The following is a 24616-nucleotide window of genomic DNA, read 5'->3' on the forward strand; positions in this document are numbered from 1 at the left end:
CAATCTACACTATTCCAAAGCATAGATAACCTTACTTCATTTAATCTCCCTTTACATTTCTATAGGGTCATTTATCACCATTTTATCATTCTGATTCTTATAGCAACACTTTAGGCAGGGCTATTACTATCCTGGCTTGTAAAGATGAAGAACACAGGGTTAGGCAGTTAACTCTTTGGTTTCAGCCACTGGCTTGACCAGAGAGGCTTGACAGGAAATACCCACAGTCCAGAAACAAACCCAAGACTCCAAAAAGTGCCCCTCACTGGCATCGCCCTTGGCCACACGGAGCTGCTTTTCTCCTTCCCGGCGGTAGCCAAGGGCCAATGTCTGGCTGATGCAGGGATACAAGAGTCCAGTCCCCTTTGCCTCAATTGGACAACCTTGAAGAGTTGCCTCAAGTGCAAACTCACTGGAGTATCTGCTGGGGGCTCAGATGTAATCACAGATCAGATATTCAACCTCCTCTCTGCCCAGTCCTGCTGTCCTCATTTTCTCACGGGTGTATTTCCTGTGAGCACCTCCCAATCAACCTTGTGCACTCAATCTCAAGCGCCGAGTGAGTCTCCAGGGCACTGAGACTAAGACACTACTGTTTTGGAATTTAGATGCCTCCATTCTTTAAATAGTTCTCCCTATACACTCTCTTTACCCTTGTTCATAGCATTTACCAATATCTGATACATTATGTATTTATTCATTATTTGCTTTCCTTCTGTCCCCAGAGCATATACTCCATGCAGACAAAGACTTTGTTTTGTTCTCTATTGTATCTCTGGCACCTAAAACTGGCCTGGCACTATTTAACAATAAAGGATTTCTGGGGCGCCTGGGTGGCTCAGTCGGCTAAGCAACCGACTCCTGATTTTGGCTCAGGTCATGATCTCAGGGTCGTGAGATGGAGCCCCGTGTTGGGCTGCATGCTGAGCATGGAGCCTGCTTGAGATTCTCTCTCGCCCTCTCTCTCTAAACAAAACAAAACAAAAAAACTGATAAAGGATTTCCAAATTAACTGAATAACTGATTCCTTTGAGAGTTGTGGAGGCAGCACAGAGAAGTGGGTAAGATCATGCTCTTCAGTAGCAGACAGACTGCTCTATTTCAACCCTGTGACCAAGGGTAACTTTGGGCAAGATTCTTAACCCACCTTAGGCTCAGTTTCCTCATCTATAAAATACGGTAAATAGGACCTACATCACAGTGTTTTTGAGATAACCAAATGAGATAATGTACACAAAGCCCATGGTGCCAAACTCAAAGTTAGCTCTGAAACCTGTGAAGTGATAATTATAATTCTGAACAGATTTCTCAAAAAATGGTAATTATAAAAATCACATTTCTAAGTTATTTTTCTAGACCATTGTGGTAAAATACTGGGGAAAAATACAATTAGGCAGTAATTATCTCTCCAACTGGTGCAGGAATATTTTCCCTAATTACAATGTAGATTTCATTAGCTGGTTCTGCAACATTCAGTCCAGGACACAAAAACCCTATTGGACAAATTACCACCTTGTACTCACTGGGCACAGGGCCCTTCATCTGAGCAACTAGAGCTCTCCAGGTATATCATCATCATTGGTAGCTGCCTGCAATGGTAGGTGTAATTTGGGAAATCTGGGAGCTTGGAGAACTGGTTTCAAAGCTGGGTAATACAGAAGTAAGAATATGGAAAGAAGGTTTGACTTTGAGTCCTTGTTACTTCATCTGTGGGCCATGCCAGCTTGAACAGGAGACCTATCCATCCATCCACCCATCCATCCATCCATCCATCCATCCATCCATCCATCCATCCATCTACCCAACCCTAACTAAGCACTTATACGTGACAACCACTGTGCTAGACCCTGCAGATAGGAATGAGCAATTTCAGCCCTCAAGGAGCACACCCTCTAGTGAGAAAGAGAGAAAACAACTTCATATCCAGGAAGTAAGCATTGGAATTAAGTGGAATATGCCATGATGGGGCCTAGTCCTGTGTTGGGACCAGGGAAGTCAGATGAAGCTTGCTGGAGAAATTGATATGTCAGTCAAGATTCCAGGCAGAGAGAATGACACAGGAGTAGGGATGGAATCTTGAGAAATGAGGCACATTAGCAAACTCTGAATAGTTGAGTAAGACCGGGATATAGAATGCCAGTCAGGGAATGAGGGGTGATGGATCCAGAAAGAATAGCTGAGTTAAAGACAGAAGGGAACATGATAAGCTAGGGAATTTGAAAATTGTGTTAATGATAGGGGGATATTTTGTGGTGTAAAGGAGAACAGGGATGCCATGCAATTGGTATTTATAAGGATCATGCTGTCAGCACAGCGATGTCTGGCCTGGAGGGGCAGGGAACTAGAGCCGGGGTTGGAGAGGAGCAAGGCTGGCAACACTGGAGGATGAAAGAGCATCCAGGCTACACATAAGCCAGGAGAGGTGATCAGGGCCTATGACAACGCAGGAAGAGTAGTCTGGAGAAGAGAGGCAGAAAGGTACTCCACAGACTGGGGCACATGGGACAGGAGGGGTAGAGGCTGTCCTGCAGGTTTCTGGGTGGGTGATGAGGAGGGTGGTGGTGCTGGGAACGAACGTGGGCAAATCTGGAGGGTGAACGGGGTCTGGTTTGGATCAGTGGGGATGGGAGCTCGCTGAAGCCCTCTCTGGACGTGTGGTGTCTGGAGCCCTTCCTTGTGCGTGGTCAGAGGAGATGCTCTACAGTTGTGGGAAACACAGAATGGAGCTCAGAAGAGCAGCTGGATGGGTAAGAGGCCCTCATGGACAAGGAGGAGCAATAGTACTTTTCTCGCCAGGTCACCTTGAGGATTGAACAGCACAGGGGATGTGAAGGCATGTTGGAACGTGAAGGCACTCCGCCATTTTATGAGAATGAATAACGGGCTGCTCAGTGTCAGGGTTACTTTACAGACCATAACTGGGATCTACAAGTAATGACAACCGACTGTGCTTCATCCTCTACAGGGTGGACCCCAAGTCCCTGTCCTATTTCTTTCCCTGGGGGAGAAATCACTACTTGCGGTGACATTTTCTCGGGGTCTCTGTAGGTCTGAGGGAGCCAGGACAGAGCCCCACTTCTCGCCTTCTCTGCCTGGGGTCGGCCTTCATCTCCGCCCGCCTCCCACTGCGTTGCCCCCTTGTCTACCTCCTACCAGTCAAGGCTTATGGGGCTGCGCATGGGTATTGGGACGCTACCACATTGGGGGTTTTGCCCCCCCGAGACTGCCATCTTCCAGATCCCCACCCTCCGTGCTCCCTGGACGTTAGAATGAGGGGTTCTCAGCTCCTGCATGGGGGATGTTCCTGCCCTCGGTTTTGTCAGGCCCCGGGTGCATTCGACTGTGTGGGGTGCCTTGATCTGCACGTTCTCCTCTGGGCACCAGGCTCCCATTACACGTGCCTCGGCTGCTTTCGCCCCGCTGCCCCGACCGCCAGCGTGGCTTCCAGCCTCCGTTACGGGAAAGGTGGTCAGCTCTTACCTGGTGGGCGCCAGTCTTACACTGGGTGCTTTCCTTTACCCCATTTATGCATTTCATGCTCTGGTCCCTGGCTTCTGGCCACACACCGCGCACTGCAGCCTCGCAGAAATCTTCCTTTCCTCCCACGTGGGCTTCTCTGGTCACCGCTCCCACTGCTCCCCCAGCACCTTTGGCCCAGAGCACCCTTCTTCCCTTCTCCGACTGTCCAAACCCTGCTCTCCATCTCACAGGGAAATTTCTTCTCCAGAAATCCGGGGCTCCTACGGCACGACCCCGCCTCTCTGCAAAACCAAAAGACCCCGCCAGCTGCATGGCGCCTTGCGGGACGCGGGGCTGGGCTCGGTGCGCGGGGCTCCGGAGGAAGAGCAGGTGCACACCCGAACCATGGGGCGGGGCAGGATCCTTTTCTTTTTCCTCGACAGCCAGGAGAAAAGCCCTCCAGATCTGCAAAGGCCTATTTTGGTTTGGCTGTTCTGGTTTTTTGTTGCTGTTGTTGTCTTTCCTGAGGAGGCGAGGCTAACTCCGTCAGGGTCCAGAGAGCCGGGTGGGCCCAGAGCACACGCATGCGCTCTGTGCACCGCTGGGCAGGGAGGCCGGGCGGGGGGGCCTGCCCGGCTGAAAAGCTGGGGCGCAAGGGCATCGTTCACAGTGAGGAAAGGGCTTGGAAGGGGCTTGGACGGGAGCTGCGGCTGCCTCTCCTCGTTTGCTCGGCCAGCTGTGAGGATGCCGCCCTCATGCTCCCCGTTGGCCCCGCGTGCTCAAAGAAGGCATAGCCCATTTCACTGCCTGACCTCAGATGACCGAGGCACCTTTGTCATCTTAAAGTGGGCGCTACCTCATTGCCTGCTTTTTAATTCACGTTATTTTCTCTATATGGAGGTGCCACAGGAAGGAATGCAAGGTGATGGATGAGCATGTCGGAGCACCTCCCTCCCCCAGCTTGCAGTGATAAAAAGACCCAGGAGCCTCAGAACTATCCAGCTGACGGCGCACTTTTGATTAGAAAGCGCCACTACGTCATAGCGTTCCCATGCCACCTGCCTTGGTGATTTTGAGGAAACAGCAGAACACATCTTCTGGAGCAAGCTGCCCTCGCTCACCAGTTGAGTAAGTACCAGAAGCTCGCACTGCTCTTTCCCTAATGAAGACCTGCTGCTTCTCCCAGGCTCTCCGCTTTTGCCCTAACTCGGGGGCTGGTTTTTCAGAAGAGAGTCCTGCTGCAGTTCTCTCCTCCTTTTGGTAGGAAACGAGAAAATCTGGCGTCCGAGTGTAATACAACTGGTCTTCCCCCAAAGGATCTGTCTTCTGTTCTTTTTGTTTTCTGTCATTCATTCAATGATCAGACTGCCATTAAATGCCTTCTTAACCTACGCTAGGTATACTGTTAGGCACTGGGGATACACAGTTTTAAACGGCAGGATCCATGCTATTCAGAAGTTCATAGTCCAGTGAAGGCAGCAGAAACATAAAGAGACAAGGAAAAGCCAGTGTGCCTGGGGCCGCAACGGAGGACTCAGCTGAAGGGATCTAACCCAGTCTGGAGTGGAGAGTCAAGGCAAGCTTCTAGGTGGGAGGGAGGCTTGAATTTTGAAGGTCACACAGAAGACAAGGGTGGAACTAGGGGACGTGTTTCATGCAAAAGCAGAGGAGTGTATAAGCCTGTGGGCGGAGCTATGTGTGTTAGGAGTCACCAAATAGTTCAGTATGATTAGAGCAAAGAGTGCATGTGTGTGCATGTGTGTATGTTGGAAGGGGAGGAGGACTGGCAAGAGGTGAGACTAGAGAACGGATGAGACACATCCTAAGAGTCTTCTAAGCATCTGTGTTGGACCTGGTGCAGAAAGCTTGGCGAGCCTTTGGAGAATCTTCAGCAGAGTACTTAGATGCTCAGATTTGTGCTCCATATAGCAAACAAAGCAAAACAAAAAACACCCACATCTGGCTGTAGTGTAGAGGGTGGAAGGAGACCTATTGGAAGCAGAGAGATTACTTTTGAAAATGCAAGGTGTTCTTCCTACGAATTCAGTTCTTGGCTTGGTCATAATGGGAAAGACAGAGAACCACGTTGAAGCAAAATTTCTATCTGTAGGTCCATTTCTTCTGTCTAGGTAATAGACTAATAATCCCATGGCTTCACCTACTGTGTTGGGGTATAGCATGGTGCAGGATCCATGAGCACAGGAGTTTTTGGGGTTTCCCAGAGAAGGCAGGGATTCCCATGAGGTGTGATCCAGGAGCACGGGCAATGGGAAGATGGTGATCTTCCCATTCTGGCCTTGACTGAGTCTGTGACTTAGACAAGTCACTTCTCATCTCTGAGTATCAGTTCTCTCGTCCAAAAATGAGGAGATTTGAACTAAATTGTCTCTTAGGTTCTTTCCAGCTTGAAACCAATACTATGATAGTTTGGTGAGCTGATTTTAGAATCCTATGGATCTCAGTCTGAATTCTGTATCTGTCACTGCTGGCTGCATGACCTTGGATTAGTTACTTAAACACTCTGAGGCTAAGTTTAAAATGGGGATAATACAACTTCTTGCCGGGCTCTTGTGGGGATCAAATGTGATACTGTACATAAAGTGTTTAGCACTGTATTTATCTATAAATGGATGGATGCTATTAGGATAAAATACCTTCACGAATGGAAATGGCCGACCCGGAGAGACCATGAAACAAGGAAACTCACCCCTAGACCACACAACATCAAGGAACTAGACAACAGAATGTTTCACAACGTTCACAAATTCATCTATCTGGGCAGTGTTTTCTGATGGTTGGGCCAGTCAACCTTACAGGGCTGAGATCATCGTGCTCATACACTGTGACAGAGCGCCCTCTGGTGGTCTCGGAGTTAACATTTTCATTAAGATGACTGAAGAGCAACTGTAGTTTTGTGGATTTATAAAGCACACAGCAAGGATTTGGGGGTTCGTTAATTTTAGATCGAGCTAATATAGCTAATCTTAGATAAAGCTAGTAAAGTACCATTAATTATATCCCTTCTAATAGTAATTCTTTAGTCAACTTTTCCATAAAAGTCATGTTCCAGGCATTTATTAGATCTTGCAGTTCTAAAAGACAAAATTACATTTTAAATTAAAACATAAATTATATCGAACATTTGAATCTCACATAAAATCTTCACAGTAGTTCTTTGTGCCATGAAATTAAAAATAATTTGGCATCACTCAAAAGGATGGTGCAGTAGCAAAACTGGGGTTGGCTCGGGGTAGTCTCGCTACAAAATGGGCTGTGTGACTTTGGGCAAGGTGCTTCATTTCTGGGAACCTGTTTCCTTATATTAGGATATAGGACTCTAAGCTCAAACATTTCCAAGGTCCTTTCCAGCTCTCAGATTCTTTGATTTGAGGAAGATATGTTTTCCAATTTCTTTTAATATTAGGGCTCTGGCTTCAAACAAACCTGATGTCAATTTTTCTTTATGAACTGGTGGGGGGGTCTCAAGCACAGTAGTTTAGGGCCCATTTGAAGATGAGTTTATAACATTTTATAAAATCAGCTCTAGCTAACTGTAGCAGAAATGGCTGGTCATTAGCCAAGATTCATGTTCTCCTTCCATCGGGTAGAATTTTGTACAGAAGCAGCTGCCCCATCAGGACTCCGCCGAGCAGTCCCTCTTTGCATCCAGGTGGGACCATATGATTAGTTCTTGACCAAGAAATTATGAGCAAAAATGATGTGTGTACTCCAAGCTAAGGTAGTTAAATATCAAGTGTGTTCCCCCATTCTTTCTCATTCCTCTTGTCCTCAAAGAGATGACACTTGAGCTACGTGGAGTCACAAGATGACCAAGCCACATGGGAAAGTACTTGGGTACCTGAATTACCTATTGGAGATGCGCTGCCCAGGAGAGCCATCCAATCAGATCACCTGCAACAGATTTCATGTGAGTGAGGTTTTACTATGTTAAGGCACTGGAAATTAAGGGTGGTTTGGTATAGCAGCTAGCTTTAATTATCTCAACATATTCTCCAGTTGCATGATGCTGAAATCTAATTTGAGGCATTGTATCAGAGCAAACTGATCTCATAAAAGCTCTCTCTGTCTGTCTCTGTGTGGGGGGGATGGGGGGAGGAGAAGGAGTTAGGAAAGACATAGAATTAGTTTACTCAACGTTTCTCTGATTAGGAGAACGGTTCTGTTCTGAAAAAGGTCTTTTCAAGATTTCCTTTGAACTATTTAATTTTGTTACACAAAATGGGCCCGATGTAGACAATCTTTTGGTTATGGATGGGTCTAGACACTGCAATTACTGCTGACTCATATCTGTCAGGTGTTTGGGAACAAAACGAAGTCCAACAATCACTGATCTAGAAAAAATTGACTAAGCAGTTAAACTGCTTTCTGAAACTTTCCAGTTCTTCTGAATTTTGAAGTGAAAGGAATCACTGATTATACCCAGTAACAGATATCAGAGTAATTAATTGATAAGTCTTGTATTTGATAACAGGAAAGATATGGGAAGACAAAAGCAAGGGTTTTTAATTTTTTTTTTAAGTAGGCTCCACACCTACTTAAAAAGGTGGAGCCCAACGCAGGACTCAAAACCACAAGATCAAGACCTGATTGAGAGTCAGATGCTCAAATGACTGAGCCACCCAGGAGCCCCCAAAGCAAGTTTTTTACTTAGCTATATCTCTCTGCAAACACTGACAATATTTTATTTAAGCTAGCACTCTGTGGGAAGATAATTGAGAGTCAGTGATGTAGAAACACATCAGCAACAATAAGAAAACCCATTACAGTACAAATAGGATTATGGGACAATGTTGGTCTGCAGCTATTGGCTGAGCATGATGCTGGTCACAATCAGAAAATTAGAGCAAATGTTTTTAGCAAGCATCCATAACAGCTGCACAAAGGAATGAACTTCCAATGAAATAAATGTCTTGTGGAATTAAAACTCTTAGGATTTTATTGTACTTTGCCACCTAAATTATATCATTTAGGAGCCTTGAGTTCAAACTGATTCTGTAAACAAAATGATAAATGTGGCTGTATTACTGTGAGGAAAATTAGTTTATAGAAATGGAAGATTTTTCTGCAGATACTAACAACATTTAAAGGGTACATAGATCTTGATCTGGCATCTAAGCTTCTAGGAATCTATTCAGAGAAATATTAAGTGTGCGAAAAAAAGAGAATTATTTTTCATAGAATAATGGAAACCACCTAAAGTTCATCAATTAAAAACTGATTGAATCAATGATGGCAAATCTGTACTGTCGAATCCTGTGTACCTCTTACAAAGAGTGAATGGATATTTATGTGCTGTTATAAGAAGTCCTCAGTGAAAGGACAGAAACCGAAGATATTTGGTATGGCCCTGTTGGTCCTTGTTATTTTGTGAATAGGTAGTGTAACTGGGACCCAAGGGTGCAAGAGCACCTGGCTCAGGGGCCCCCAAATACATCAGGTTTGTTTGGCTACTCGCCACTGACAAAATCCAAAGGCAGAGAAATGGGTGGTGGTGAAACAAGAAAGGAATTTATTTCTGTGAGGCCAACACTGGAAAGACAGTGGACTAAAGTCACAAAGACTCTCTCCAAAGTGCTGAAAAGACTTCTAGGTTTATATAAGGAAAATTGGGACAAAGGCAGGTGGGTGCATGCAGCTGAGGCAGTAAAGGTCATGTCGATCGCTGCCTTGGGGTCAATCACGTGGGGCCTTGCTGGTGTGGGGCAGTCCTTATTATTTGAGGGGTAGTTTCGGTCCCCATCATGGGATGCTTTGTCCACAAGGTCTTTTGCCTGAGTTAAGAAATGAGCGAGAAAGAAGAACTTCATTAATTAGAAAGTACAGATCAAGGTCAGGATGGAGGGAGTTGATGACGTCTTTCGAGGCCCCACTGTCAAAACACCATTCCATTTCTACAGAAGGAGAAGGGAGGACAACCATGTCTTCTGTAGCTACTTTCTGCTGACTGGGATGACGTAGGGATTTTGGAATGGAAGACTTTGACAGGTAGGAGAACTTCATTTCTTGAGTCTCTCCTGAAATAGACACTAAGGGCATCTCCAAGCTTGTGTGAATAGCTCAGGCTCCCATTTAACAAATACACAAATTCAAACAACCACTGAAAGGAAAAAGAACAAGAAATATAGCAATGCTTAGCAGAGCATATTTCCATTTGGAAAGAATCGAATTTAGCCAACTGCTAAAAGGATCTCGAGCTGGGGCATCTATAGCAGTGATGTGTTTAAATCTTTCATGGCTTCAGTTCCATTTTTCGAGTAATTTGGAATATATACGCAACATTCTGTTTTAATGAGAGCACCGCTTCTTCTTTGGACTGCAGTCAAGATATTGTGGGCCATTTGGTGGTGGAGGACTAGTTTTCGAATTTGTGTGGTTGCCTCATTTTGGAGGGTGACTGTATGCTGGGTTTGATTAAAGGCGGCTACTGGATGCTTGGCTAAAGCCTCTACATTCTACACCAGGAAAGGCGGCTCCTTGGACAAATATGGTTGAGGGATAAGACCATCAAGAAGCCTTCTTTGCCTCCTGTCTAGCTTTTAACAATATCGCATTACAAGGAACCACTGGCAAGTTGGAGATGACTCATCTTGGGGGATATCTTCAGTCTGTACTTTCTAATTAATGAAGTTTATCTCAAGTATACCGTCCAATCCGATCTTCCATTCACTATTTTCATGAGTCCACAGTGAACCCCATAAAGTGGGGGTATGCTCTGAATTTTAAGGAGTGGTTTTGCCATCCCAGCCACATAAAATCAGTCAAGGTGACAGCTGAGTTACACCACTAGGGGAGTCGATCTCATAGTCCAGCTGTTGAAATAATCATATGCCCATGGGGTCCTTTTATTATCCCGACAGAGTAACGGAGATCATCTTTACTTGGACTATTGTGGCAATTTCTCTGGAGTTTACCTCAAGTTGTCTAGCTTAGGCAAACAACAAACATTCAAAGACAATTAGAACTAGCATCTGACTTCCACAAAGGTGTGTGTTACTGAAACATTAATTTTTCTCTCTAAAATCACCCTCATTTCCATCAAAAATAGCCAAATTATGACTAATTCGTAAAACAAGTCCAGTTTTAACAAACTTGGCCTAATTATTTACATATCACAGCAAGATTAGTGATTGATGATGTAAGTTCTTTTTAAATATGCTTTGCTGGAACTTTTTATAAGGAATTTCTGATTGAACTTTTAAAAGCCACTCAAAGCCAGAAGCCACGCCAAATGCTTGCCATCAGATTTGCCTGCAATATCTGTAGATTTGGGTGAATTCCTCTTCTCGAGGTCCCCCAGAATATCTTGAGGTTCCTGCACCTGCCGGGAAGTGACATTCTTTAGTCACTGGTAGTCACTGCTGGGAACTCTGTAAGCAAGGTATCAGGCCGACATCTCGACAGGGCTCTATTGATTCCGTAGAGTCAACCTTAGTTCCTTAAAACTGTCTGGTCATGTCTGTCTATGCACGTCTCTTTCAAATATGACTTTCCAGTCAAAGCCTTGGTAATATAACCAGTGTTTCCAATGGTGTCCTGTTACAAGGAGAACAGATTCTTATTGAACTTAGGCAAATAATTATAACTGTCATGAAAGAATACTCACTGAGAGTTTCTGAATTCTGGAGGGTTCAAGTAGGGAGAAAAGTTAAATGTTTCAATTTGTTTACAAAGGAATATTTTATCATATTTCTGTAAATCATAGATATCTTAAGAGAAAAAGTTTCCTTTAATCTGGAATCTGGGAGAGCAAACATTAGAGAATCAGCAATGTTTCAAACAAGAGTCACAAAAACAATAATCATCTTCCTCAATTCATTCAGTCCCATGTTACTAATTCTTGTTCTGGTTGAATGCAGCTTTCCCTCTAGTTTTGGAAATTCTTACTCAGCTTAGTTTTACCATCTTAAAGGTATCAGAAAACTGTATTTGTCAAAAGTCCTTTTCATGCATCTCCTTGAGGATGAAACAGTTTGCAAGAGCATCAGAACAAGAACTATAAATGACAAAAGACCCAACCATGGGCATGGTTAAAGATCTGATGAGAGTTCATTATAATGCAGTTGACAAGGAAGTCCGCTTACTTCTGTGACACGCATTTCAATATTTAGAATGTCAAGTGACCTTAGATCAGGACCTATTAAAACTTCAGGGATTTCATATACTTTCTAGAACAGTTATAGCATTTACCCATATAATATAACCCAGGAAGGTTTATCACCATTTGTTTAACAATGTTTCCATGTAACTTAACATACCAAATAAACAAGCCTCATTAGTCAAAGACTCCCTTTAGAATTTGAAGCTTGGGAAGTTTGTTAAAAACCTCAGAAGGTTTTAAAGCACATGCTTACATAGGATTCAGAGAATTATAAAATTCAATATTTAATTATTTAACCAAGGTGGCAATAAGAGAGAGATTGTAAAGATAAATACAGAAGGTTACACAGTTGTTAGCAAAATGTAGCTCTTTCAATACAGAGACGTTTTAACTTTTTTTAAGGAATCAACAACCTGATAAAGACAACATAGAAACTTTGGTTTTCTAGGCAGATAAAGAAAAAAACTTTGTTTACAATTTCTTATCAAGAACAGACCAACAATCCAAGAGAACTTTGTCTTTTTAACCGAGAGAAAAACCAAATCCCAGTCTTATACTAGTGTATTTTTAAAAATTCATTCATTTCAAACTCAGTCCTGGCCACACATAAAATTCTTTTCCAGAGATTCCCCTTCACAAACCTTCTACAACATACTTTTTCATTCAGATTTTGTCTTTTCTATCTCTAAATAACCAGTCTCATTTTAGGACAAAATTACTTTCTTTTCAACAAAAATGTATTCCTGTTCCTCATGCCTTTCTTATCAAAATCATAGCTTACTTTCTTTGCATACAAAGTTGCTTTCTTTATAATTTTCTGGCAGTCTTAATTATGTTTATCAGAATTTTTACTTAGAAACCTTAGTTTCCAGTGAAAACTAAGTAGTGACCGACTGTGTACTATTATACCAGAATTCTTTAGATCAGAAGTTTATGAATACATTTCCTAATTTCTAGCAACATGTGCTTCTCCAAAATATAATCTTTCAATTAAGCATAAAGCTGAATGCAGTGTCTTTGGTTTCTCTGTAATAAGAAGCCAAAAGCAGATAAAGCTATGTTTAGTAATGAATGTTTCAGTATTTTATCTTATTTGGAAAAGATTTAGCTATCCACTGAGTTCAAACCAATTTATTATTTAACCTAGCAAATCTTCAAAGTTTTAGGTTACCAAAGATGTTGAAAACTATAAACCTTTTGTCAACCTACTTGCTCTTCACAATTACCCATGAAAGCTTTATGAAACACACAAAGTCAACCATCATTTTAAGTCAAATTGCAACAGATAAAACATGAATTTAGTTCAGGTAGAAGAGAAGTTGATTCTCTGCATTATATTCGATGTTGATAACTCCAAAAGGCATGCCTATTTTAATTAAACCAGCAAAGTTAAATTAGCTTTGATGCTGATTTGTTACACCTGTGTTCAATGTAAGTCAATCTATTCTCCACTGTGAATTTTACCTGGGGCCCTTGCGGGGTAATCTGAAGTGGGCAGTTTGAGCCCCTGGGCCCCTTCCTGCTGACTTGGGAGGTGCTCCAGTCTGAACCCCATAAGGAGGTGGCCTGACAGCTTGGGGTGCTTTCGTTCCACAATAGTGATGGCAGGAGGAGCAGGAGTGATCGTGCTGGGGGCACGGAGGATGGCAGAGGGGCCAGCTGTGTGAGAGGCACAGGTAGGGGTGCAGACACAGGGCGAGGGGCAAGGGCGCCACTGACAAGGCTGGAGGTAGATTCAAAGTTTGGAGCGACACTCCTTAGTCTGTCTCCTGTCTCTCCCTACTGCTAAAAAGGCTGTTTCTCTGGTTGATTTTAAGCCCTTCGCACCAATTTTTCAAAATATGTCCTAATGCACTTTCTTTGGGAACAGAAGGCGTATTCCCCATCTTCCTAGGTAAAAGTTCAGGAAGGACACAGAAGAAACACGATTATGACTAAATGAAGCTCAGAATACCTGTGTTAGCATTCATTCTTCCCCAAAAGTCAGAGCTTCACCAACTGAACCGAATGGCTTCCTAAACAAACTAAGAGAGCCAAACCAACCCTCCCCACCCACCCATCTGGAGGTAACTGAATGAGAGGAAGGAATACCAGAGAGCCTATTCAGTGGCCATCCTTCCTCTGAGGTTCACATACATGGGCCAGGCAGTGTTGCAATAAAAAAATCATCTTCTTAGTCATAGGGTTATAACTAAATGTAGACCAGTCAGCCAGTACTCTCCCCAGAGGGCTTTGGGAGGGGATAGTTAGCATCTCCCATCTTACACACACACACACACACACACACACACACACACACACACACACTCCAAAAGAGATCTGCACACACACACACACACACACACACTCCAACAGAGATCTGCCCAAATGCGTACCCTGGCTTCCCGTTAATCTCCCTCACGTCTATTCCTTTTCCCAATGGTACCTGCACAAATTAGAACAGCCCCTGCCACAACTCAAGCGACACAGGCCTGGACAAATAAGTTATGAAAACCCGAAACAAATGGTTCTTTTGAACCAACAGCAGGGAACTAAAGAAGGATGGGATCCAGTGTGCACTTATGGGGGGAACTTACCAGGAGACAAGTTTCTAGGGCCCACTGATTCTTCAACTCGTATCTTCTGCTTCACCAAATGCAGTGAAGGCAGTCGATGCAGTTCAGGGCAAGCAAGAAAGTCCTCACAACAAAATAGGTTTCAGCAGCTGCCCAGGACTTCCTGTCCTCCGCATCGGGTGGACTCGCCATGAGTAGCTGATTCTGACCTACCACAGCCAATGGCTCCGTAAACAGCTGAGCCCGGCGTGCTGCCAGAATCCCCAGGGGGCTGGGCAAACTGAAAATACAGCTCCTGGCTGGCTTGCCAAGAATTGCAACTGTGGGGGCGGGGCGCCTGAGTGGCTCAGATGGTTAAGCATCTGCCTTCGGCTCAGGTCATGATCCCAGGGTCCTGGGATTGAGCCCCACGTCGGGCTCACTGCTCAGTGGGGAGTCTGTTTCAGCCTCTCCCTCTGCCTCTCGCCCTGGCTTGTGCTCTAATAAAATCTTTTAAAAGAAAATTGCAACTGGAGCACAGGGGTGCAAGAGCCCCTGGCTCCGGGCGCCCCAAACAGACCAGGTTTGGCCACTCGCCACTGATAAAATCCAAGGGCAGAGAGAAGTGGTGGTGAAATCAGAAAGGAGTTTATTTCAATGAGGCCACCACGTGGAAGACAGCAGACAAGCGGCTCAAAGTCTGTCTCCAAAGTGCTGAAAATACTTCTAGGTGTCTATCAGGAAAATGTGGAGCAAAGTGGGTGGGTATGAGCAGGTGGGCAGTTAAGGGTCAAGACAATCATCATCTTGGGATCAATCATGTGGGGTCTTGTTGGTGTCAGGGCAGTCCCTATTATTTGAGGGGTGGTTTTGGTCCCCATCATGGGATGCTTTACCCACATGGTCTTTTGCCCGAGTTAAGAGATAAGCAATGAAGGACAACATCAATTAGAAAGTACAGACTGAGGTCAGAATGGAAGTAGTTAAAAGTCCTCCTTCAAGAGGTTTTGTATTTGCTAGGAAAAAAGCCTGGAAAGTTAAAGACCAGTCAATGAGTTAATTCTGATTTTAAGGTGAGATTTTCTCTTATTTTATACCTTCTGTATCCTTAGTTGACTCAGTGTGAATTACCTAATGAGCATCTCCATATACTCTACCCTCTGGCCAAAGACTCACCATTCTCAAGTATTTCTCACTCCTTATCTCCATACCTGTGCTAAGGACACTTCTCTCTGGAACATCTCTCTCCAAATGTCACTTAACTAAACCCTGCTAGGATGTTTAAAGGTAGATCTCTTCCAAGAAATCAATCTCACCCCTCACATTCTAGAGAATGATCTCTCATTTGTCTAAACACCTATTCCCAGGGCACCTGGGTGGCTCAGTAGGTTAGGCATCTGTCTTCGGCTCAGGTCATGATCCTGGAGTGCCGGGATGGAGCCCCACGTTGGGCTCCCTGCTCAGAGGAGTGTCTGCTTCTCCTCCTGCCCCTTACCCCGCTCATGTTTTCTCTCTCTCATTCTGTCTCTATCAAATAAATAAATAAAATCTTTTAAGAGAAAAAAAAAACACCTATTACCCTTGAAGTCTTTTATAGGCATTTATAATCAATTCCAGTTTGTATCTTAGTGTCTTATGTTGGCTTTTATGTGTTTCCCACTTACTTATTAGGTAATGGGCTTCTTGTGGGAAAAAATCAAGATTTACTCATCTTTGTGTCCCCTACAATGCTCAACATAATAGACACTAAACCAATGTTTGAATTAATGGGGCATATTTGCAATTCAGTGTGTATGCTGCTAAAAATTTAGAAAAAGACCAAATGATTCACCACTTTTTTCAAAATTTTATTTATATAGAATCTTCAGAATGTTTCCCTTTAATTTTTACCACAAGCTAAAATCTCAAAGCTTAAAATCAGATATTTTATGTCATTGTTTAGTACAGGGAGAAGAGTTCAACCATTTCAAGGAAAAGCTTTCATAACTGTATAAACATTAATATTTACAATATTCTTTAATATAGATTTAGACAATGTGGCATCATATTTAAATGTACAAAATAGTTTAAGTCATTATATTCCATTACAGAACATTTCAAAATTCTAAGTAATAAAAGAAATCCATAAACACTAATAACATTTGGGGAAAACAACAGCAACAGGTTTATCAATAATCACAGTAAACTTATATACTTATACATAATACACAATTTACAATTTACATGTCAAATCCACAAATTTAAAGATCTATGACCAGTCTATTTAAATCATGCTGGATTCTAAATACTATTTTATAATTCATAGCTCAAAACAAATGTTCTGTGGCAACCTATGAAACAGGAGTACAAACTATGAAATCATATTTAACATTCTTCTTAAATCCTAAGAGACTACTTTAGGGAACTTCAAAGACAGCACATAAGGCATTTTTCCCTGAAATTAAAGTTCTTATGAATATATTCATAAATATATTCAAAGGAAGAAAATACAAAAAACCCAGATATCATGAGTTAATTTTACCTTCTCGAATTTACTTTGGTATACAACATCTGGTATAATCACAGCTTCTCTGAGAAATTTTTATTTTTTCCTGATTTAGGGGGCTAACATATTTATTCTCTGCCTTGTTCCAGAAAGAATTTAAGGTGGCTTACAAGATTCAGAAAAAGCTGGAAAGCACAAATTACAGGGCAAATGAAAAAACAGAGAAAACAGTTTGGAAGAATAGCACACATAAAACCATTTAAGAAAAGGTCAGGAATTGAGTAAGTTAAAGTATATGACATTATTCTCCACAGTGATTTTCTGAAAGTATTGTAAAATATGATCTTAATTTTTAAGAAAACTATTTAACAGCTGGTAAACTGGGGATACTGATCAAATCTGTTAAATTTTGTATTAATCCTGATAGAGATGATGACAAAAATGTGCTTTTTCCTTTGTGCTTGGGTGAAGTTAACTTTTCCTAAATACCATGATGTATGACTCTGGACTTAAGTCTCTTGTTATTGGTAGAGGACAGTGTAGGTGAAAAAATACAAAATTTGGGTACCTTTACTTAATTTCTGAGAAATTCATCCACCGAATGCCTGTTGCTGACCCGAGGATAGGGAGCTATATGTCAGGTGGTCAGGTGTCCCTAGGTCTCCTTGTCCCTGTGCAAAGCATCAATCCTGGAGCATCCTGCCTACAGCACTTACCCCAAGTCCTCCAGCTCACCTCGTTAGGACCCAGCAAGACAAACAAGAAGGCAAACTGAAGAGCAGGAGGCCTGCTCAGGCTGGCTTGTCGAGGCTGCCATTGCCCTGCTGCCCAGGCAGCTGCGGAGGTTCTGACCCTGCTCAGTCTGCACATTACTGACCTCACTCCACTTCGGTGGGGGAGGAGAGTTTTGGAGAAAAGGCTGGGGCAGCACTAATCGACTTCCATAAAATACGAATGCATCTGTTCAACTCTATCCTTCCGGCCTTGCTTTTACTAAATGCTAAATGAACCATCTTGTACCTACATTCTGAGAGGTAAGTAGAGGGAGTGGGGAAAAAGCAGGGAGCGGGGCTTGAGGGAAATGAAAGAATAGGGGTGGTAGGATATGTGGCATGAGTTTCAAAACTATAAATTACGGGTCAGAACAAAAATATCTATCTGAAAGCTAAAACTAATCACTGTCTATCTTTTTTTTTGAGGATGACTGTTTCCAAGCAACACTCCTACTAAACTGTGGTCAGGTCAATGAAGAACGAAGTTCAAGTCTAGAGCTCTAAAGCCCCAGGCATTGCAACGTTCTTGGCTGGGGTGGCAAAGCGGCCCTAGGGTTTGTGAGATAGGTTTTACAGGGGACAGGGTCATGACTGCCGTTTCTCCAGCGATACCCTTCAGAATACAGGCAGGGCCACCTTAGCTTTCAGACAACGTGCCTCCGGCCCACAATACTTTGAAGGCCCATAAAAATGTTTTCATTTCTTTTAAATTCAGAAGGAAAAAAACACAATAGGAAGTTTTCAGAAGGAAAATATACAATATTAGATTCATTTTATACAACTGCAGTTGTAATGAATTTTTAATATTTTCTGAAAGAAGACATCCAAGAAGGCAAAAGTGTCTAAGTCCTACCTAATGTGGCTTTGAAAATAGTTCAAGAAAATAATGGAGGGGTAAGGAGAGTCTGATCTTGTTGATCTTATTCCACTGATTTTTCTTTTTTGAATTACTTTGGGATTAGATTTTTAAAAGAGCTAAGTCTAATATTGGAGAAGTACTAGTGTCAATTTCCACTAGCCAAGCAGGAAAAGAAAAAAAAATTAAGTTCATTATTTTATTATCATTGTGCAATCTTAAGAATCGAATCAGGATGGAGAGATCTGGGTGTTTTCAGGTCCTGTCTCCACTCCTGTAAATAATACCAGAGGTAGGTTTTCCCTTTGGGTCTCTGCCTCCTGAACCTCCTATATTACACTGCCCCTCAGTTCCAGACTTCTGCGCTTCTCCAAGGCCCTAGCTCTGACTACCCTAAGTAGCCCAAGTTGGCAGTGACAGGAATGTGGGCACCTGCAGTGGCAAAAATGTTTTAAGAATATGATAAGAGAAAAAAGGAAACAGGGAGAATGTACAAGGGAGGAGGGGAGGAAAATACCACAGATAAAATTACATGGTCCAAGGGGCACCTGGGTGGCTCAGTTGGTTAAGCGTCTGCCTTGGGCTCAGGTCATGATCCCAGGCTCCCTGCTCAGCGGGGAGTCCGCTTCTCCCTCTGCCCCGCCCCCTGTGTTCATGCTCTTGCACTCTCTCTCTCAAATAAGTAAATAAAATCTTTAAAATTGCGGGGTGCCTGGGTGGCTCAGTCAGTTAAGCGTCTGCCTTCGGCTCAGGTCACGATCTCAGGATCGAGCCCCGCATCAGGCTCCCTGCTCAGTGTGGAGCCTGCTTCTCCCTCTCCCTCTGCCTGCCTCTCTGCCTACTTTGCTCTCTCTCTCTCTCTGTCGAATAAATAAATAAAATCTTTAAAAAAAAAAAATTGCATGGTCCAAGAAAAAAAAAAAGGGGGAAGAATTTATACTAAAATGTTACCTATGGTTTTCTAGATAATAAGATTTATATATTTTTATTTACGTTTCTGTTTTTTAAAAAATATTTTGAGATATATTTATCATCAGAAAAAAACTCAGTAAATATTATTTAGAAAATTGTGCTCTCCAAACTCTAAACTCTGAGGATTACCATCTTTGAGTTCCTCATGGTATGGCTTAGGTTAGTAAATATGGTTAACTATCGGCATGCAGGGGACCCAGATTTGAGAACAGAATTTTTAACAATTTCCATTATTTTCTATCACCCAAATTAATCATTATTATAGGGAAATGTCAATCAAGAGCTAATTCATACCAACTTCTAGGATGTGTTCCCCATGTACAATGAGGAAAACATGTCAAAAGGAAGAGTACTTCCTTTTACAGAATTGGAATCAATTACTACCTTTTACAGAATTGCAGACTTTCTGTGCTTGGAAGGAAAAACGAAGTCATAAAATTTAGACCCGTGGATTACAGGTGAAGAGCCTGAGGTCCAGACAGATTATGTGATGTTATCACTGCTACAGAGCAAAGCTGATAACAAAATTAGGATGAGGATGAGGACTCGGGTTTCCTGATGTTTGGTCTGCAGCTCTTACCACCCCCGGTCCCAAATCCCAAAGGTAATTGTGTTATAAGTTATGTTTCATTGTTTATCCTAACTACATATAGAAGAAATGCATTTTAGACCTGGAAGGTTGTTAGGAAGATAACTTAGACCTCATTTACACAAGAATTTAGGTTCAGAGGTCAACTTATATCCCCTACCCTCCACCCCCACCCCCAAGTCACAGGGTTGAGCCAAGATGTAGGCCATCTAGAACTGGCTCACTGCTCCCTCAGACACTGCCATATTCTTCCATGGCTAATGGTTACAACCAAAAAAGGTAAAAATACAGAATCATATCCAGATAAGGTGTAATAAAACTGTTATTAGTAAGAGTGCTTGGAGAATGGGTGTAAATCAGTTCTATGGCTCACAGAAATAAACTCAAATCTATCTGAGTAAATCAGGCAGCATGACTGCTAATTTTACTTGAAAATATATTTAAATGTAAATCATAATTTTAAGTTTTGTTGTTGTTTGAAGATGATGTAAATAAGGCCTTTCAGTGTCTCAGGTTCATATACTTGAAAATAAATTATAAATGTTTGTAATTCTCTAGAGCAGAGGTTGGAAGATAATGGCCAGCAACCCATTCTCTGTGAGGCTCATGAGGTAGTAAGAATGGTTTTACATTTTTAAAGGACTGTAAAAAAAATACAACAAAGAATGTCTGATAGAGACAGTATGTGACCTGCAAAGCCTAAGTTTTTGACTAACCGTCCCTTTACATAAAAAGTTTTGCTCACTTCTGTTCTACATTTAGAAAGTCTATGAAACTGGACTATATATGTAATATGTCCTGGAAGGCTTTTTTGTTTTTAAAATTAAATCTCTGATTTAATATTTAAGCATTATTAAAATTTGCCTCTTTCTCCAGATAGCAGGTAGTAGAAAAAAAAAATCTAGTTTGAGAGTTATGATTATCTGTGTTCCAATTAAATGAGGTTTTATCACACATACTAAGTGGACATATAGTTGAAGCTAATTATTTTATGTATCCAAAATCCATATTAAATGTTTCAGCTAGCTGAGAAAATGGCACAGCCTGTAGTATTATTGCTGTAAAATAAAATGGAAACAAATATCTATAATGAAAAACTGGCAATTTGATTCTCTCCATTGGTCTCTTCTCTATGTTTAAGATTTTCTCCTTAGGCCTCCCCTGGCCTCCTACGGCGTGTTGTTATTTATTTACACCACTAGTTCTCAACCATGTTCATTACCTCAGTGACCATCCGTCCACATCTCATTTGCAACCATAAATAAAATCTCATCAAAAGACATGGAAAAAATGGAAGTGTTCCTAATGAGACACAGATGTGAGGTACCGAGAGTAGAATGACTAGTTTGGGGAGAAATAAATATTAGAGATATTGCATTTATCAACCTGAATGCAACAAAAAAGCAGACAGCCCCTCAAAGTCTCCTGCAGCACTCACTGGCCGGGGGCGGGGGGGGGAAGGACCGCAGACTGCAGCAGACCCTGCTTCACACCACACTCTGACAATCACTGTGTGAAAACAAGTGTCATAGGATTTATGTGGCAAAGTTTGGATTTTGTGAACTAGAGAAAAAGTATTAAAGTTGTGCCACTTTTAGCTAAATTACAATAATTTCAAGAAGGATCTACTGTGTCAAGATTAAAAGGTCTTCCTTTAAAATAATTACATTAACAATTCCTTTGGACCCACAGCACAGTTCTCTTCAGCCACTCCATTCTCTTGCTTGCTTTTATAATTGGAAAGGAATAAATTTTCTATTTGAGTTAAGAATTCTTCAGCAATGAAGCAGTTAGTCACTTTGCTCAGAGTTTTCCTCAGACACTCCAAAAGCTAGTTGAAAACGAAAATTTTATATTTAAAATACACAAAAAGTATAAGAGGGTTTGCATTACTATCATTATTGTATCCCTTTCCAAATCTCACATTTTCTAATATGCAAATGAGAAAGTCTCCTTAAACGTGGTTTAAGATAAATTTATGATCAATAATCATACAGCCAAAGTGTAGAAGTCACTGTTGAGAAATGTTTAGGCTAGTTCCTTTATGATTTTGTATGAAGACACAAACCTGAGATATTAAGTGTGATGCTTTCTACTTTGGACAAATTTGTGACTTTGCTTCTTTTTTTTTAGTAGTTACATTTACAAAGCAAAATAATCCTGTAGAATAAAAATCTGTGTACATACACAGGACTCTACTATTTCAAAATTAGGATGCGAGATAGAGTCTGTTTCCTAAAAAATATGCATATTAATCTTCCAAAAGAACAAAGAGAAAGTGGCTTTAATAGAAGGGGGTAAAAACTATTAAAAAGAAACTTAGTATGTTTAAATTTTCTATTCTCAAATTGCTACCAAGAAAAAAAAAAGGTGTTGCCATACTGGTCTTTAACTCTTTATACTCATGGAAACAAGAAGTGAAATAAAAGAACTCAGGACTCTTATATCCTACCAGAAAGTTCAATAAAATGACCACTTAAATGTAATTATTAGATTTGTAATACTGTTCTTGAAAATGATCAATTGTTAAACCTAAATGGAAACATGGTGCTTCTGAATTTAATAAAATCAGAAAAATGTTCTCCACTGTGTACATTAATCTGCTAAGAAATTTATCGGCCAACACAAATTTATTCTAGAATAGTATTATTTCTATATGCAAGTGTGGGCAACAAAACGCATTACTAATGATCTCTTAGAAATTAATTTTGGAAAGGAAAAAGCAATAAAGAAATACACAGAAAATGTATCCACAAAGCATCTGGCATCATGGGAAAACACATCAAGATGAATAGCTTTAGAATCCATGAACAATAGAACCAATTAAAATGAAACCAGCTTACTTTCTGCAAACAAGTCAGGTCAGAATCCCGGCGAAAGATTTTATCCATAGGGACACTGCTGTTGGAAGAAATATGAAAACAAACTGATGAAACAAATACTATAAACTAATCAGTTTTGTAATAAACTGTCACTGATGCTATGTATCATAATTTTATATTTAACTTGGGTTTTCTCTGAAACCTAATTTAATGAGAAACACTGCAGATGTGCAACCATCTCAAAGCACAGTACATACCTATGCGATAACCGATATTTTTCTATTATCCATCTTGTCTTTTCAAACACTAATCCCCACTGAGGTTCTTCCAGCATCTGTTGTACTTCAAATTTGTAAGGTAAACCTAGAAAAGCATAAAGAAGCAGACTGTCATCAACTATTTCTTAAATCCCCAATCTCCTTTTAATTACCTAAAATCCTCATCCCCGCAACTTGGCAGACCAGCTGAACAGCACTTTAAACATAGTGGGCATTCATTAAATATTTACTGCCTGGCTGAACCTGGTCCATCAAACACATTAATGCCAAGCAAGCAATTAATACTAATAAAGAAAAGTAAAAGTACCATTTGCATGACAATTATATATATATATATGTATATATATATAATGTAAGGAACTGAGAGGCAGGGTGATTACATAATTTATATCCAAACCAGGAAACTTTCTGAGTGAAAGGGGGCATTGTTAAAGACTGTGCCAGAACCACGGGCTTAAACTGACACTTAGCTACGCAAAACAAGATATATTGCATCCCAGTGATTTTTATTTTTATACAGATTAAGCTTGCAGCAATGCTATAAGGTAGGCAAGCATTATTCCTATTTAACAGACAAAGAAACCGAGGCTGAGACCAGTGAAACAACCTGTTTAGGCTGGTGAAGTGGAAGAGCCTGGGTTTTAAGCCCCAGCAGGTCGGCCTGGCTTCTGAGCCCACATTCACTTTACCACCCTGTAGGTGCTAATCTAACAACAGCCAGGGAATAAGATTAACTCTGGAGAAGCAGCAACTGCACTTCTCTGTCAAGCTAAACTCTGGAGGAAAGGAGCCCAAGGGGTGGATACCATGCACACAGCTACAAAGGAAAAATATCAAGGATGAGCCTACTTGGAAATTTCTCATGTAACCTTCAAAATCCCCCTGTAACTTTATTTGTAATGTATTAAAAGAAAAGCTCAGCTGATTCATTACCAAAGGTCAATACCATAAAAATAATAGTAAAACTTACATAATGCTTACTACATGGCAGGCTTAAGGTGCTTTATATACGTAAGGCGACTTAAGTGAACTAGCTACCAGTATTGTCCCCCCATTTTTTGGGGGGGAGGGGATAAAGACATAACCTGTTCATCAGCATATATATAATTATGAAGAGGTAGAGCCAGGATCTGAACCCAGGCAGTCTGGCTCGAGTTTCTGTTATTAACTTTACAATATACTGCCTCTCAACTGGGTTTTTGTTAATATAAGGCTTTTCAAGTAAATACAATGCCAGCAAATCAGAAGGCATGAAAAAAATGAAAGGAAAAAACACCACGACTACACTTCCTTACAATATAAGCATACTTTGTCAATATGTTCTAAAAAGGCCTTTACCCCCATTTTTTTCAGGTGGATCTTTTCTTTTTTTTCATTTTTCAATTCTCCTCCATTTCACTTTTTCCCTCCAAAAACTTAAGAAGAGTGACACATTACAGCACACAAGATATTAAGCAAACTCCTTTTGGTGATATCAATAATTTACTTGATATGCTTGGATTACTTAAAAGCACAGACAACAGTATAATCACAACTACCTACTGAAGATCTATTATTTCCTAAGCACCTGACATATATTACCAGCAGTTTTCACAACTCCCCTGTAAGCAAGGTAGTAATTTTTATTAAAGAGAGCGTGAGCGCACGAGTGGTGGGGGCGGGGGGGGATGGGCATGACAGAGGGAGAGGGAGAAGTAGGGAGAAGTAGACTCCCTGCTGAGTGTGGTGG

The 24616-nt window shown here is 41.4% G+C and overlaps 1 protein-coding gene and 1 long non-coding RNA gene across 8 annotated transcripts in view; both read right to left on the minus strand.

Annotated features, from left to right (window-relative positions):
* Nucleotides 1-14635, minus strand: part of LOC145721275 (uncharacterized) — a 42666-nt gene extending 28031 nt beyond the window's left edge. Inside the window, exon 1 of the long non-coding RNA XR_014144872.1 lies at nucleotides 14155-14635. This is a non-coding gene — a long non-coding RNA (uncharacterized LOC145721275). The remainder of the gene's footprint in view (nucleotides 1-14154) is intronic.
* Nucleotides 14636-16003: 1368 nt separating this feature from the next.
* Nucleotides 16004-24616, minus strand: part of MYSM1 (Myb like, SWIRM and MPN domains 1) — a 42231-nt gene continuing 33618 nt past the window's right edge. Inside the window, exons 18-20 of one of the 7 annotated variants that reach the window (XM_081818500.1) lie at nucleotides 22867-22972; nucleotides 22631-22685; nucleotides 16004-21618 (exon numbers count right to left, since the gene is read on the minus strand). In XM_081818500.1, the coding sequence (XP_081674626.1) occupies nucleotides 21451-21618; nucleotides 22631-22685; nucleotides 22867-22972 (329 nt within the window). In that variant the 3' untranslated portion in view covers nucleotides 16004-21450. Of the gene's footprint in view, nucleotides 21619-22630; nucleotides 22689-22866; nucleotides 22973-24616 lie in introns of those variants that run through there. The other 6 variants (XM_081818498.1, XR_014144877.1, XR_014144876.1 and 3 more) reach the window with 6 other exon arrangements.

This window comes from Leptonychotes weddellii, chromosome 4, assembly GCF_054177405.1.
Source record: "Leptonychotes weddellii isolate Sample4059 chromosome 4, ASM5417740v2, whole genome shotgun sequence".
Classification (NCBI taxonomy): Eukaryota; Metazoa; Chordata; class Mammalia; order Carnivora; family Phocidae; genus Leptonychotes; species Leptonychotes weddellii.